At 34.6% G+C, this 17833-nt stretch overlaps 1 protein-coding gene across 6 annotated transcripts in view; it reads right to left on the reverse strand.

The window, feature by feature from the left end:
• LOC127861164 (probable phosphorylase b kinase regulatory subunit alpha) overlaps window positions 1-17833 on the reverse strand; it is a 71199-nt gene that overhangs the window by 30173 nt on the left and 23193 nt on the right. For 4 of the 6 annotated variants that reach the window (XM_052399544.1, XM_052399543.1, XM_052399541.1 and 1 more), the window contains exons 14-16: window positions 17624-17768; window positions 10594-10761; window positions 9435-9599 (exon numbers count right to left, since the gene is read on the reverse strand). In XM_052399544.1, the coding sequence (XP_052255504.1) occupies window positions 9435-9599; window positions 10594-10761; window positions 17624-17768 (478 nt within the window). Of the gene's footprint in view, window positions 1-354; window positions 391-9434; window positions 9600-10593; window positions 10762-17623; window positions 17769-17833 lie in introns of all 6 variants that reach the window. The other 2 variants (XM_052399540.1, XM_052399539.1) reach the window with 1 other exon arrangement.

The raw sequence follows: 17833 nt of genomic DNA on the forward strand, positions 1-17833 counted from the left end.
GACTTGTGTTTGTACTGTTGCTATTTGTTTTTTGTACAGGAAATTTCCCAAATTGCTCAGCTTTTGCCACAGTTTTACATCCTCCTTATCAGTAGTTTACAAATTAACTTCTATAAATCAAATATCACAAACATAACCATACACTTCTAGTGTAAAAAATTATTATTCAACCATTGAACATGTTATATTAAAAAATTTAAGATTTCAAAATGGCTGATAAATTTCCATATGAACCAAATTTAATTTGAAAACATGTGCATGTCAGACCAAAAACTTCAGCTTTTCAAGATGGTCATGTCCACAATCATGTGCAAGTAGTAAAACATAATGAGTTTGGAGTAGCATTTAGATTACCTCCCTTCTCCAGCTTCCGCAGAGCAAACGACAGCGCTACAAACAACACAGTAATAATGGGCAAAAATAGGCAAAAGGTGCAAAAATATGAACACATCATCACAAAACATTTTGTAGACTTGAGAAAAACATAAAAATCAACACAATGTAAAGAGGTAAGGGTTGCAAAAATTAAAAGTCTGGTGCTTGTACAAGCTATACTGATAGTATAAAGTATGATACAAAAGTTGAAAACAAATTATTTCCCTATAACTGGTAGTTAACTTTCTAGATGTAACTGAAATCTAAATTATAGTTGAAGACATCATTATCACATTTATTCACATTACTTAACAGAACATTAATATTCAACGCAATTAGTAATGCAAATCTCACAAAACACTTGGAAAACAACATTGGTAATTAAACAAAAGCCATCAATTACAGCCAAACTACAAAACTTTTTTCATTATAAGCCATCTGTACATTAGGGATATATTTTTCTACAGCATTACAAACCATGGCATTCATTTTTATTATCTAAGTATATAACAAAACTGAAAGGATATTTGGATGCAATATACTCGTAAGCTTATAATCTCTAACCTACTTGCATACAAATAATATATTTATAGACCAAATCCTAAAATATGTAAGTTAACTGTTTATCAACAAATATATTGGCACCTTTTAGCACCATGAATATACAAAGTCTAATTCATATACATTTTGTACTATAAGGCTGTTTTTTCATAGGCGCATTACCGGTACAAAGTGCGTAAACTTATGCCAGTAACTGACAACTGCCCTACTAGAATGAGAGGTAGGAGGGAATGGCTGTAGAAATGATTCTATGACCAATGTAACCTGCCATCCATGTTCTTGTAGACAACATAAACAGCTCACCATGGATTCTCACTCTTGTGGATGATGGATACTTTGTCAGACACGGATCACACACACATGAAAAACCAGCCTTATATGTAAATCCCGACTAATAAATAATGTTCATTAAAACATGCACAAGTTAGTTTAATTCTGGATATAATAAGATATAAAATCTTGTTAAAGTCAACTTCATTCAAGTGTTTAGCAATCCACGAATCAATAAACAAAGGTCACAAGATGTACTAAAAGTTTGATATATTGACCTTGTCCCCATGAGTATTCCATTTTGTTTTGGAGTCTTATTTATCATAAAACAGTTGACATTTGAATGTACATGTATTAAATGTATATAAAAATGGATAAGAAAAATAAGCATATGGCTGTCAACTAATTTTTTTAGAAAAAAGTAGGATCAAGTACAGTCTTATGGAATGTACTTAAAATGCACACAGATTAACACAAAAACACACAATGATTAATGTTTACCATGAAATTGTGGGGAAAAGAGATTTTCATATTCAAAACAAGAGCTGTCACCATAGTATGACATATGCCCCCTATAAACACTTTGATAGAAGTTATGAGCATTTTTTGAAACCTAAATGCAGATTTCGAAACCTAAACGCAGACCCTAAGTTCAAGGTCAAGGTCACAGGGATCAACATTTTTGTGTGTATGGAAAGGCCTTGTCCATATACACATGCATACCAAATATGAAGGTTATATCTCAAGGGACATAAAAGTTATGAGCATTTTTCAAAACCTAAACTCAAAGTGTGACAGACAGACTGATGGACAGTGCGATCACTATATGCCCTCCTTCGGGGGCATAATAAAGTTTAAAAATAAAATTTAGCACTGTTATAATTCATTTCATGTTATCAGATTACAACTTGTATTACATTCCAAAGTTAAAGGTTAAACACTTCATACAGACATTCAAAGAAATCACTCCAAACAGAACAACTGCATTACTTTTGATTAATCATGAATAGACGTTATGGAAACACTTTTATTAATAAATGAACTGTTACTGTGGGATCTGAAATGCTTCTTATAATGGTCAAGATTCTGAGTTTAACTGTGCTATTTTCGATGCAAATGAACCTATTTTAGAACATCGGTGAAACTAATGCTGTCACATGTTACATCCAACGCTTAATGTTCACAGTCGTCTCATACTAGTGACCATGTAATTCAAGGTAAAAGTACACTTAAAAGGCACACTGGTCCCTGAGCTCACTACCTTTTGGAGACGAATCTGATGGGAAGTACATTGTGTTCATGAGATGTGTTTCAAAGCACTCAAATTTTCTGGGCATATCATGCGTCATAATTAATTATCAATTTTGAATGACATATCTAAGACAGGCCCATAACAGAATATGTAGTAAGAAATATTAATAAAAAAAAAACAAACTTGTATTTATAATATTTTATCAATCTGTACAAGAGAATTTAAAGAATAGCAATTTTGGTATTTAGAATTAAACTTATTAAATTAAACTTTCTACATGGAGTTGTGAAAAACACCATGAGTTACCATATATAAGGAAATTCCAATATTAAATAACAACACATGCTGGAGTTATCCAGGAATCAATACTCAAGTATAAAATTAAAACTTACTGTGCTAATTTTTTCAATGACCAACGAAATCAACAAAATGGCATTCAAGGGCAGGTACGATTAAACAATACAAATAATATTCAAACATAAAGGTAAGGCTTAGCTTTAACAAAAGTGAGGTGTACTCATCTAGTAATACGTGAAGCAGCGTGGATAATGGATCCAAACTTTAACCTAATGTTTGTGGATAAATGTTAAATCTCTAGATATGCCAATAATAATACAATAAGTAGAGAATGATGGCAGATGGCATCAATAACAAAACAGGAGCATCCTGCTAAGCATAAAGTAAAGCTCATGATCCACTTATTTTTTATCCATTACACAAACAGGATTTATGCAGGTGAATTAAGCGTTATTCCAGATTACCCTGTCCATGTAGCCTAATCAGTGAAAACCCTTTCTGCTTTTATGGAATTTCTCATTTAAAGAAAGTCTCTTCTAAATGAAACTCCAATCTAGGCTGAACTTGTGGTGAACTGCACAGGCTAATCTGAGACGACAGGTAACGCACATGCATTACGCCCCAATTTCCTACAGTGTGGCTCATATAATTACTGATTATTATTGACCAGACTGCCATCAGACTCTTGATGTGACCCCTACTGGTGATCAAGATATGGGTAGTACACACGTTACCTGGGCCCGGGGAGGTGGGGCTAGTGAGCCCTAGGTTCACGCCCCTCTGCTGCAACTGAGCGTGCAAGGCTCAACACAAAACAAGGTACAGTGAGATACATGTACGTATGGAACATTATACAGGCATTCCTAGCATTACAGTGGCAGGTGAAACATTATACCAACATACATAACTGTATAGTAAAATGTGTAACATTATACAGACAAACAAATTCGAATAAGTGACATAATACTGACATCTGTAAAGGAAAATTATTGCGACATATATAATGCTACAATCACATATCTAACATAACATGTGACATATGTTATCAAATACTGACATTCATAACATTATAGTGACATATGGAATGTTTAAGTGATATCTGGAATGCACAACAAAGATAAGTGACATAAAAGAGACATTAGAGCAAAGTTTAATGAAAACAAAAGGGCCTGAAAGGCCCAAAGTCGCTCACATGAGATAAAAAGAAATGACCTGTTTTTTGCAGCCTAATGAAGATATCAATAAAAAAAATGTTCTTACCAAATTTCATGAAGATTGGACAATAAATGTGGCCTCTAGAGTGTTAACAAGGTTTTACTATAGCCATATATAGCCATATAAGGAGAAATGCCCGCCCCTGGTGGCCATGTTTTTTAAGCAAACAAAACCATTTTCGAACACATCCAAGATATCATTGGAACAAATCTTCTGACCAAGTTTCATGATGATCGGAAAATAAATGTGACCTCTAGCGTGTTAACAAGGTTTTGCTAAAGCCATATAAGGAAAATAGCCCCGCCCCCGTGGTGGCCATGTTTTTTAACCAACCGGCATCATTTTTGACCTCGTCCAAGATATTATTAGGATGAATATTCTGACCGAGTTTCACGAAGATCGGACTATAAATGTGGCCTCTAGAGTGTTAACAAGTTTTTACAATAGCCTTATATAGCCTTAAAAGGAAAAATGCCCCGCCCCTTGGCAGCCCTGTTTTTCAAGCAAATGTAACCATTTTCGAACTCATCCAAGATATCATTAAGACAAATCTTCTGACCATATTTCATCAAGATTGGACAATAAATGTGGCCTCTAGAGTGTTAACAAGGTTTAACTATATATACCAATATAAGGAAAAATGCCCCGTCCCCTGGCGGCCATGTTTTTAAACCAACCGGCATCATTTTCGAACTCGTCCAAGATATTATTGAGATGAATCTTCTGACCAAGTTTCATGAAGATTGGACAATAAATGTGGCCTCTAGAGTGTTAACAAGATTTTACTAAAGCCATATATAGCCATATAAGGAAAAATGCCCCGCCCCTTGGCAGCCATGTTTTTCAAGCAAATGTTACCATTTTTGAGCTCATCCATGATATCAGTGGGACAAATCATCTGAGCAAGTTTCATGAAGATAGGAAAATAAATGTGGCCTCTAGAGTGTCAACAAGGTTTTACTAAAGCCATATAAGGAAAAATGCCCCGCCCCCTGGCGACCATGTTTTCAACCAACCGGCATCATTTTGGAACTCATCCAAGATATTATTGGGATGAATCTTCTGACCAAGTTTTATGAAGATCAGACAATAAATGTGGCCCCTAGAGTGTTAACAAGATTTTACTATAGCCATATAAAGCCATTTAAGAAAAATGCCCCGCCCCTTGGCAGCCATGTTTTTCAAGCAAATGTAACCATTTTCGAACTCATCCAAGATATCATTTAAACCAATCTTCTGACCAAATTTCATTTAGATTGGACAATAATTGTGGCCTCTAGAGAGTTAACAAGACAAATATTGACGCCGCACAACGCACAACGGACGACGGACAAAAAGCGATCACAAAAGCTCACCATGAGCACATTGTGCTCAGGTGAGCTAAAAACAAAACAACAGCATGCTTTTTTATTAACTAGTTTATCTATTTTGAATCCGCGCACATTAAATTAATTATGATTTTAAATATTATTATAATTGTTCTTTTAAATTTATTTGACTAACTAATCATTTTAAAAAGATTTTGATTTGAAGATACGCATGGACTCGGCGTCATGTCGCAGATCGCAGCTTGCCTCGGCATGTCTCGGCGGACAGATGCAAAGCTTCGCGGCGAAATGCGACTTGCCGCCGCATACTGACGCGGCTTCAACGGCCGACTCGGCATCAACTCGTTGCGCCTTGCCGCCGCTGCTCGCAGATATGTTTGTTCCGCCTTGGCTGTACTGCATAGCCATATAAGGAAAAATGCCCCCTGGCGGCCATGTTTTTAACCATCATTTAGCCATATATAGCCATATCAGGAAAAATGCCCCGCCCCTTGGCAGCCATGTTTTTCAAAAAAAGGTTACCATTTTTGAACTCATCCAAGATATCAATGAGACACATCATCTGAGCAAGTTTCATGAAGCTCAGAAAATAAATGTGGCCTCTAGAGTGTTAACAAGGTTTTGCTATAGCCATATAAGGAAAAATGCCCCGCCCCCTGGCAGCCATGTTTTTCAACCAACCAGCATCATTTTCGAACTAGTCCAAGATATTATTAAGATAAATCTTCTGACTAAGTTTCATGAAGATTAGGCTATAAATGTGGTCTCTAGAGTGTTAACAAAATTTTACTATAGCCATATAAAGCCATTTACGGAAAAATGCCACGCCCCTTGGCAGCCATGTTTTTCAAGCAAACGTAACCATTTTCGAACTCATCCAAGATATCATTGAGACCAATCTTTTTACCAAATTTCATGAAGATTGGACAATAAATGTGGCCTCGAGAGAGTTAACAATGCAAATGTTGACGACGCACTACGGACGACGCACGATGGACAATGGGCGATCACAAAAGCTCACCATGAGCACGTTGTGCTCAGGTGAGCTAAAAACAAGACTGTACGAAGACATCACGCTTTTCTTTAAACATAGTTCTCAGAGATATTGGCTTTTTTCTAAAAATAAACTGAAACAACTTCTTCAAAAACTCTCAAAAGAAACGAACATAAATACACAATATATACAATAAGGAATCTAGTCCTCTATTCCCAAATGAAATGTTTTGTCAAGTCTGATTTGCATACAGGCCAAACATGTGAACATGTATTTGATTTTGAGGCCTTTTCCAAAGGACTTTGTTAAGGTACACTGACATAGACCAACAGTTGGCCATGGGTTCCATTTTTTTCTTCAATCTATTTGTTGTTTATTTCTATATTGCTCTAGAGCTTAAACAAGCATTTACAGATAATAACTTAAAATTAAGGATATCGGGGTATCCATAGTTGGAAATTCAGACACAGGGGTACCCTTGATTAAGAAATTCAGCCAAAGGGGTGAGTCTATGCTTATGTCATCTTAGGAGTTGATTGGGAGATGTTACTTTGAATCTTACATTGCTTATAGTCAGGTTATACATTTACAATGGGAAAAAGTAAGTAAATAGTGACATTAATCATTTTGAAACACATGACTATATATAATGAATGTAACGTTCAACATTTGTAATAACTTGTTTGGCACTGCTAAAATATAAAGTAAAGCTAAAAATAAAACTTATAATGAATAATTTTGTCATGTTGATGCACTCTGGCTTTTGTCTTCTTGTATTCTGCTTCTGAATACACATGTTATTTTGATGAATTGCGAAAATATCAAATGCTTACATCAACTACTGCAGTATAAATAACCTTGAACAAAAGAATGAAAGGAAAAACTTTTTAACTCTTTTATAATTATCATTATGTTATATTTATAATACTCTTCAAAACGAACGTTTCAAGAGATAGAAATGTTACGGCTTTGAGCCTCGTTCTGTGCTTAATGCATGTGCGTGAAGTGTTGTGCCAGATTAGCAAATGCAGCCTGCACAGAGTAAACGCACATGCATTGAGCCCAGTCTTGCCAGAATGCTGCTCCTATTTAAAGTATACTACTCAAACCAGCACTCTACCTAACTGCTCCTATTAAAAGTATACTACTCAAACCAGCACTCTACCTAACTGCTCCTATTAAAAGTATACTACTCAAACCAGCACTCTACCTAACTGCTCCTATTAAAAGTATACTACTCAAACCAGCACTCTACCTAACTGCTCCTATTAAAAGTATACTACTCAAACCAGCACTCTACCTAACTGCTCCTATTAAAAGTATACTACTCAAACCAGCACTCTACCTAACTGCTCCTATTAAAAGTATACTACTCAAACCAGCACTCTACCTAACTGCTCCTATTAAAAGTATACTACTCAAACCAGCACTCTACCTAACTGCTCCTATTAAAAGTATACTACTCAAACCAGCACTCTACCTAACTGCTCCTATTAAAAGTATACTAATCAAACCAGCACTCTACCTACTCCTATTTAAAGTATACTACTCAAACCAGCACTCTACCTAACTGATTTAAATCAGACTAGGGTTGGATAAACACACAAAGAAACACTAGAGTCACTATAATATCCATCATGGATATAAGAAACCATGCACTACAGTCACATCATCAGCAACACCACCTGCAGCTAGAAACAATGGACACAAAGCAATCTGACAGTTTTGTCATAGACAGCGGCACAAGCGGCACATTGACTGACAATCATTTCAAGCTAATTGGATCATGCTAATATTCGTGTGCCATGTGCAGTGCAGCTGCAGGCCAGCCAGTGGATACTAAGTCTCATCAGGAGCTACCCTGTCTGCTATAAATTCCTTCGAGTTTTTGTGGTTTCATTAGGGGACAGGGTAGCTCCTGACCAAGTTCACATGTGATTGAGCATGATAATATTGTATCTGAGATAGAAATTATGAGAAGATATGACAGTTTCACACCCCATACTTGATATGCATATGGACTTTGATGGTTTATTAAAATTTTACAATTTGGCTCTTAGAAAGTTACGGTTGTTAAAATGAAAACAATATTACCATGAGAATTAAACAAATGGTTGTGTACCTGAAAAACATTTAAAAGTAAAAATGGAACAAAAGAAATGGAAAGAGTCTAAATTTGAATTGTCTCTACAACAGTTACTATTGCTACAGTACTGGGTAAGTAATCAAAACATCAACTAAATATCATCATGTAATATAATTGAAACATTATTATTGTTGGCACATGTAGAATGCATCTACTTACAAAATTCATTAGTAAAAAAAGCAATTAGACAGGATTATTACAAATAATGGAATTTATATTTATCCTAGCATTCCATGGCATATGTTGGCTTCAAAATTATATATTTTAACACAGCAAACAACTAAATGGATTCTAGTGCATTGGAACACTAGTTTAAAAAAAAAATCATCTTTTAAAATTTGGTTATTTTTTTAAAGTTTCTGAACGTTTTTAATTCAAAAATAATAATAATACATCACTAAGAATATACAATTGATGATTAAACTAAAATATAAATATAAAAGAAATCAATTGCCAACACAATGCCTAAATACGGGAACAGTATAGCAAACTCGTAACATGGGTGCATGGTTGCAATATACCAGTTTCCTCATAACTAAGAGCTCTTGGCAAGGGCAATATGTCTTTATCAGCTAAAACAAGTTCCATTGTCAATGAAATCATAAAAATATTTCTTCAAAGGTTATAACATGTATCATACTTGTATGTAAGTGAATCCATTTCTGTTTCTTTGAATATTTAATAGTAACAGTAATGCCTGGTACATAGTCCTAACATTGGTACAAACAATTAAAAAACCCTTTATTATATATAATTAAATCAAAATATAAAATCATTAATGTTGACAAATTTTTTAGAAATATTTTGTGTTTCTCATAAAATTCATAAAACAAATGACTTATCAATTAAGTGTCAGAAAACATCAGATAAATATACTTCATCTGTCAAAATTCAAACTGCATGTATACCCTGAAATTGTAAACTTTTCCAGAGATAAATAACAATTTTCAATTCCTGACTAAATAGCACCTTAAAGGTTTTATCTCAACTGCATACCTGGTATGTCTTCGGCATTGACAGCAATTGACCTTGACCTTCGTACAATGCCCCGTATGGAACTGTGTCTGTACGAACGCGACGCTTTCTTACCAAGGCTGAGCAGTCTGGGGCGAGGACAAGCTTTCTTGAGAACGTCGCCAAGGAAGTCAGAGATCTGGGAATCTGAGTCAAGAAAAAACTGGGCTTAATGCATGTGCTTAAAGTGTGTCATCCTCAATAAGACTGTACACCTCTTTTCGCTTTTATGATTTTTTGTTTGAAAGGATTTTTTATTGAAAATCAAGTCTATGCAGAAAGTCTACAAACATGCATTAAGCCCAGTTTTCCCAGAATGCTGCGCATTGTAAGGAAAAGTACATCTGTACCTTCTAAGACATGATACAATTCTTCTTTACAATGATACAAGAAAGAGTGTTTTAACTGAAGGATTTTTGAGAGTGAGATTTTATATTTTGTGTGCAATAATTATCACACTTGGACATCACTGTTTTAGTGGTTTAACTACTTTCTACACACAAAAAACACATTTGAATTTTGTTCCTTATTTTTCAAAATGCAAATGGTTATGATTGTTATTGTAGATAAATGGAAGTTTATCCTTAAAGGGATCTTTTCACGGTTTGGTAAATTGACAAAATTGAAAAAAGTTGTTTCAGATTCGCAAATTTTCGGTTTAGTTATGATATTTGTGAGGAAACAGTATTACTGAACATTTGCCATGGTCTAATATAGCCATTATATGCATGTTTTGACGATTTATAAATCTAAAAATTATAAAGCGTTGCAATGCGAAACGACTGAATAATTTGGAGAGTTCTGTTGTTGTCATTTAAATTTGTGAAACTACAAAGATTGCTTATATAACGTATAAAATACACATCTCATGTATGCTTGGCAGGATAGCTCAGTTGGCTAATGCATTTTTACTTTAGGATTCCGGGGATCACTGGTTCGAGCCCTGCTGCGGGCTACATTTTTTTCCTATTTTAAATTTAATTTTTTATTTTTTACTGGAGCTTTTAAAATTTAATGTTTACATTTATCAATATAAAGCATTTAATGACAAACTTCAAAACATGCCTAAATTTGTGAAAAGGCCCCTTTAAACAATTGCTAGAAAGGATTTCAAACATTTTTCGGCAAAAACGCGCCATACCTTGTCCTGCATATTGAGTGTCAGTGTTTACGAAGCTCAGCTTGGTTATGCATGATGTGGAGACGAAGTCACCCATGTCTCCCAGATGGACCCGGGTGCCAGCGATGTAACCACTCTGTAGCTTCTTAATGGTTCCCACCAGTGAACTGGGCAGCTTCTGGTTATGGTCTGCAGAGAACCAGGCAACGTCAGTGAGACAAAGATCAATTGTCAGTTGTCACATATCATTATGATGCCTTAATGCTATTTAGTAAAGATGACACAATAGTAAAATGGTGTCCATTTTCGGTCTGATGCGCTAGTTTTTATGTCTTGAAATCTTATTTTCTCTATTATGGCATTAAAAAAGATGGGTGCACATTATACATGGTAAAATACATGGTACAATACGGTACATCTGTAAAAGGTATACAAATTAAGATTCAAATAACCCAAACACTGGAACTGTTTAAGTTACAAACTTTTCCTTTTGCTTTTAATATCAGAATGGGTATGTCAATATGGACACTGAGTAATTTTATGAGCATTTTAAGAAGAATGTATTAAACCTGCATTTCCCTAAAATGTTGTTCATAATTTGTAATATTTAATGGTAATTATAAACTTAATCTGAACTTAAATAAATGACTTGACTGATCTTAGTACATTTAAAGTAATAAATTGACTTTATTACCACTAATATCTAAGGTCCATCAGACCAATCTGGAATACATAAATGCACACAGGGAATACTGAGCAGCTCATGCAAAAATGGGTCTTATGCCATATGGGGCAAGCTTAGCTCTTCTGGATCCTGCACAGTCATGCAGTCTGGTCAATAGCTATGTTGTCTGCTAATAAGCCACGACAATTTGAGTGACTCTATAGCAGAAAGCATAACTCCTGACCTGATTGCGCGATTGTGCAGGCTGGTCTGAAGCTATGCTGGCCTCTTGTGGCATAAGAACTGTTTTTGCATAATGCTGGTCACATGTACAAAGACTTGTTAAGCCTCTATGCTGCCTTCAGGGGAATTTTCATCTTTTGGTTAATTTGGGAGTGAAGGAAAAAAGATTTTTAGGACTTTCTTTTGTTTTGTCAAATTAAAATTATGCTTATAAATGACACAAATTATAATGCGAATAGACAAAAAATGTAATTAAGGAAATTTTATTATCTTTTTTGTTTTTGTCATGTTGCTGGTAGAGATTTTTTAGCGCATACCTGATCGTAGATAAATCTTAATCAATATTTACTCAATCGTTAGTCCTAAAGATTTTTTAACAATAGTGTGCGCAAAAGGTACAAAGTGCAAACTTAAATCAATAAGACTAAACATAATATTTTCTTAACACCAATAATATCCAATAAATAAATTAAATGCATTTTTTATGAAAATAAGATTTCATGAATTCTGTTATCATTTGCAGTTGTAGTACGACTCCCATACATGGAAGTGTTACGATACTACATGTATTGTAAATGAGGCCTTAACATGAGACGTGTTTGTCAGGATCACAATGCCCCCTACTGCGCCGCTTTGATTTAAATATTTTAGTTTTTGATTATATACCTGTAAAAAATATTACTTCCCTTGTAAAAATGATCTGAACCTGCCAAATGATAAATAGAAATTATCTCCCTTTAAAGCTTGTTACTTCCCTTGGATTTGTTTTTTTTACCTTTGACCTTGAAGAATGACCTTGACCTTTCGCTACTCAAACTGTGCAGCTCCATGAGATACACATGCATGCAAAAATATTAAGTTGCTATGTTCAATATTGCAAAAGTTTCGGCCAATGTTAAAGTTTTCGGACAGACTGACAGACGGACGGACAGTTCAACATCTATATGCCACCCTACCGTGGGCATAAAAAGTGCAATTGTGCGTTTCTTAGTGCTTGAAAATTAAGCTGATTTTTTCAGATTGTTTTAATTATAAATTAGAACCAAATGAGCCAGGAATATATTAAGTTTAAAAAGTGAGTGTTTCTTTGTGCTGTTAATTATTTGTTATGATTACAATATTGAAATTAAATGTTAAGGTCGCAAATTAATGGTAAAAAAGAGGATATTATCTATTTTAAATATATAAAAATAAGTTACTTTTTTTAATAAAACCAACACCCATACAGAACAAAAAGCTGAAAAACACTTATAATAGGTTTCCAGAATACAAGGGTTATAGGTATATCAAGACTACAATAAGAATAGGTTTGACAAGTACACATTTAATGTCTACAACAGTAAATTGAGACAAGAAAGTGCTTAAAAAGTAGAGGGACAATAGATGTTAGTTGCAAAGTCAAACTACACAAAACCAAACCATTGTAAATAGACTGTCAACACCATCAGATCCATGTAAAAAGAGCTCCAGAACATGCCTTACAGGAAAGCTTGGTTAATTCCACACTATGGAGAAAAACTGAGAATGTTGTTGCTTACCAAGTAAGGTGGAATTTAGGGTGATAGCTAAGAGTGGACGGCCCATGCCTTTCCAACAATGTTTTATGTAGGACACTTCCGAGCGCAGTGTATCAACCATAAATTGGGTGTCAAGACTTGTGTAAAATTGCTGGGAGTCCAAAAACTGTGGATTACACACAAAAAAGAAATAATGTAAGTTTTGTGATACGATTTCCTCTCAATTTAGTATTGTGCAAGCACCCAAGCTATGGTTTATAAGACATAAAAAATAATCAAAGGAATCTGCTTCCATCCTTCCAAATGGCGAGGATTCCTATGAAACATGATGAAAAAGCATGGACAATTAGCATGCTGTGCCTGCTGTGACAACATCGTTATGAAAATATACACATTTCTGGAGTGTAATGAGTGAATTCATTTTACTTTTTACGAGACTTTTGTGCAAGTATATTTCTGAACCAGATATTAAGTTGTTGTTGCTTTTAAATTAGTTACATGAACAGGAATATATATTTTTTGAATCCCATTTACATGATATCTATTATTACAAATATTGTTTAAATTATTTCAAGATTTACGAGATATTAATCCTCAACTTCTCAGAAAGAAACATGTATGAATGGCAGTAGGGTCCAACAAGAAAACTGAAACTGATGAATGCTTCTTGAGCACAAAGTCGCGACAGAAAGCATACAAAACACGTAAAATCTCCAGAAAAAAAGAAGGCCATTCAACATTCAACTCGTAATACACATAAAACTAAACAAGTGATCAACAATGCTTGAATAATAAAAAATGATATGTTAATATGCAAATGATATGACATTATTAGGTATGTAGTTAACATCTTTATATTGAAAACATTGTCACTTTTATCATTATTACCGGTATCTATCAGCTTTTTATTCACTAAAGCTCTTGAGACATTCATGAACAATAATTATCCAATGAATTTTGAATTGTTTGCGACAAAATATTCCAATGCTGCCCTTTTTTTTTTTTACAGGTAACATTTCATTTTTTTATCATTTTAGAATAACAAAAAATGAATAATCAGTGTCACTTAAGTAGTTGTTCATATTAATGCCTCCAAATGGATAATCTCACACCCTTACACGTTTGAAACAAAAGCCGATGCTTAAGATTCCATTTTAGTAATGATTGCCATCAATATACGTTCCTCAATTGGTTATCTGCCCATTCACCAGCAATCAATAAATAATTTAAAGTGTATCACTTTTTTTTAGCCAAAAATAAACTATTATGAGAAATGAAGTGAGAGAATGGAAACAAACAAGCCTTGTTCTGGCAATACTGGGCTTAATGCATGTGCATCAAGTGTTGTTGTACAGGCTTATCAGGGTGACACTTTCTGCCCAGACTGGAATTCCATTTAGAACGAACCTCTTTTAACCCTTTGCATGCTGGGAAATTTATCGTCTGCTAAAATGTTGTCTGCTGAATTTCTAAAATTAGCATTTCTTCGGTTTTTTTTCTAAAACATACTATCAGAATAGCAAACAGTTTAGATCGAGATGAGACGCCACGCTCTGTGGCGTCTCATCTGGATCCATACTGTTTGCAAAGGCCTTCAAAATTCGGTTCCTGCACTGAAAGAGTTAAACTAAAAATTCAACAAAAGTGGAAAGAGGTGTCTCTGATGAGCCTGTTCAGACTGCAAAAGGCCCTGTTTATCCCAGAGGGAAGATCATTTTGAGAAATGATGTGTAGGAATAGCACACATGGCTGCTTATTAATGATTTACCATAAGCATACAAAACTTACAAAATGTATACAAAAAAAGAACATGAAATAGGGACTGCTCACCGCTACTGCAGTATTATGGGTCAACACTGCTGCTATAAGCAAACATATTGTAAGTCTAGGGAAAGATCTAAGATAAAACTGTGACAGTTTGCAGCATATAAGGCAGAGGGCACAGTGCCTGGTTGTTATGTGGGCATTTCCTATCCATTTGCTAAATCCAGTGTTTGCATGAGTTTAATGCTTATGATTAAGGTGTTTAACATACGCTCTATTTTTACAGCAATAATTTGAAAAAAATGTATTGAACGCTCTAAAAATCTAGAGCATTGTTGATCAGCCCTCTTGAATGGAATTAACAAGAGCTGTCAGAGGACAGCGCGCTCTACTATTTGAGTGCTTGTCAGTATAATGTAAGCCATCATGGGGTAATTGTTCAAATTATTCAATAAGGTCAAGGTTATAGTTCAGGTATATTTTCCACAATATATCAAACATTTGTAAAGACATAAAACAAACTAATAAGATTTTATTTAAAGTTTGATAGCAATAGCTTGGGTGGGAAGTTTGGATGGTCCTTCAAAAATAAAGTAAATAAATATTTGTTGTTGTTTCTTTAACCATGTTTCAAAGATTTTTTTTTATTCTTTTTGGGTTGGGTGGGGGGGGGGTTGAGAGTTTTTTTGTGTGTGGGGTATGTTCATTTATTAGACGATCTTTAAAAAATAATAAAAAGGAAAAATATTTTTTTGGGGGGGGGTAGGGGGGGGGTTGAGAGGGGGTATAATGTGGGGTGGGGTCATTTATTAGATGATCTTTCAAAAATAAAAAAAGGAAAAAAAAAATGAGGGGAGGAGGGGAGGAGGGGAGGGGGGGGGGGGTGGGGGCAGGGATTCTGGGTTGGGGTGTGGGGTATTGTTTGAGTGGAATCCATTGTGGTATTCAGGTAAGTGTTGTTTTGTCAAAGTATTAATAAAATCTTATCATAAATACAGATGTTATGGCAATTTAACTAAAATTTACTCTTGACCTTCAAAGTCAGGGTCATTCAAAGGTCAAGGTCAAATTGAACTTGGCAGGTACAGTACCCTCATGATAGTAAGAAAATATTTGAAGTTTGAAAGCAATAGCTTTGATACTTTAGAAGTCAAGTGGATCTAAACACAAAATTTAACAAAAGATTCAGTTACTAAGACAAAAAAGGGCAATAATTCTTACAAAATGCTAGTTCTGGCTTCCATAACTTTAAATGTCGCTTTTTATGATTTTTGACTGGCGCGACTTTATAGTTATGGACCAACCCCATTAGGAAAGTCAACCAGAAATTCCCGAAAAGTTGACAGTTAACAAAGACCGGTCCAAAACAGCTTTTAAATGCAGTTGTTGGCCCAAATCAACCACTTGATTGGAAAGATTGACATTTTTCACATTTAACTGATATATTCTTTCACAAAAAACTATCTTAAACATTTAAAATGTATCTATTCTGCTCATACATAGCGAGAAAAACAGCGATGTGACAGACTTTCTTGAAATGCGAATCTCCCGAGATTTCACGGTCATATGACGTTATTTCTATTTTTAGTAACAAACCATGTGCTCAAGTGTTTTCAAATTCAGAATGACATTTCCCGGTATTTTAATTATTCTGGCTTATTTTGTAAACAAATTGTAGTGTCAATACAAAGTCAAAGTAAATATTATATAAAACTACCTGATTCACAATGAAATCAGTCTTATAATCCACCAGACGTAAGTTATTAATCACAAATAATAGATTTCAGAAAACGAAAGTAATGTTTACAATTTCAGCATAAAATGTCACGGTTTATCCGAAAGTATCCAAATGAAAACTCGTCACGTGACAAAGCAACAATGGCGTCAAAATTGTGAATTTCAGACTGATGAGAGTTATTTTCATCTAATGTAAGATGCATTTGAAACATCTGAACCTTAAAACATTCCTCGATGCAGTAATTTATATTCATTCACTAATATATGTAGAAATGTATCCAAGAAAATGAGCTTTCTTTGATTTATAGCGTGACATAAATATTTTACGACTCTGGTTGACTTTCGATACGGGGTTAGCTTCAGCGTACAGGTCTGTCAATACTATATAAACTGTACGCTGAAGTTTCTTTAGCTAACAAAATGCTTGATACAGTTGTCTGCTCTTGTTTATATATTGGAGTCATGTTGGTAAAGAAGTTTGCAAAATATGAAAGCAATATGTCAAGGGACATTGACAATATTTGAGGTGGTACGCAAACTTAAACATAGATTTATCAATAATATGCATATTCTAAATGGAAAAAGGGCCATAATTCTTACAAAATGCTTGATACAGTTGTCTGCTCTTGTTTATAGATAGGGGTCATATTGGTAAAAAAGTTTGCAAAATTTGAAAGCAATATGTCAAGTGACATTGAAAATATTTGAGGTGGTACGCAAACTTTAACATAGATTGTCAATAATATACATATTCTAAGTGGAAAAAGGGCCATAATTATTACAAAATGCTTGATAGAGTTGTCTGCTCTTGTTTATAGGTTAGGGTCATGTTGGTAAAGAAGTATGCAAAATATGAAAGCAATATGTCAAGGGACATTGAAAATATTTGGGGTGGTACGCAAACTTCAACATTTGCAGGCTAACGCTAAAGGGTACGCTAACGCCGACGCTGGGGTGAGTAGGATAGCTCCACTATATATATTTCATATATAATAGTAGAGCTAAAAACAGAACAAGCTGCAGCATACTGACATTTCAATCCAGAACTTTCCCTTAATTGTTTAAACTACATGCATAACTGTTGCAGAAAACAGCATGAGAATGAAAGCAAGGCTTGAGATCACACCTAGCATGGATGTGTTGATGGTGCACACAAACGTTGGTCGGCCCATCATACGCCAGTTGCGCGCCAAATCTTCCATGGTATTTTTCATAGTGTCAACAAGAAAATCTATGTCAAGGGCCAAGTAAAACTGATGCTGATCTATAAACTGAAAAACCAAGTGGGTTAGATAGTCATCTTGCGCACATAAATGGGTAAATGTTGTATAAGTAA

This window comes from Dreissena polymorpha, chromosome 15 (genome assembly GCF_020536995.1).
Source record: "Dreissena polymorpha isolate Duluth1 chromosome 15, UMN_Dpol_1.0, whole genome shotgun sequence".
NCBI lineage: Eukaryota > Metazoa > Mollusca > Bivalvia > Myida > Dreissenidae > Dreissena > Dreissena polymorpha.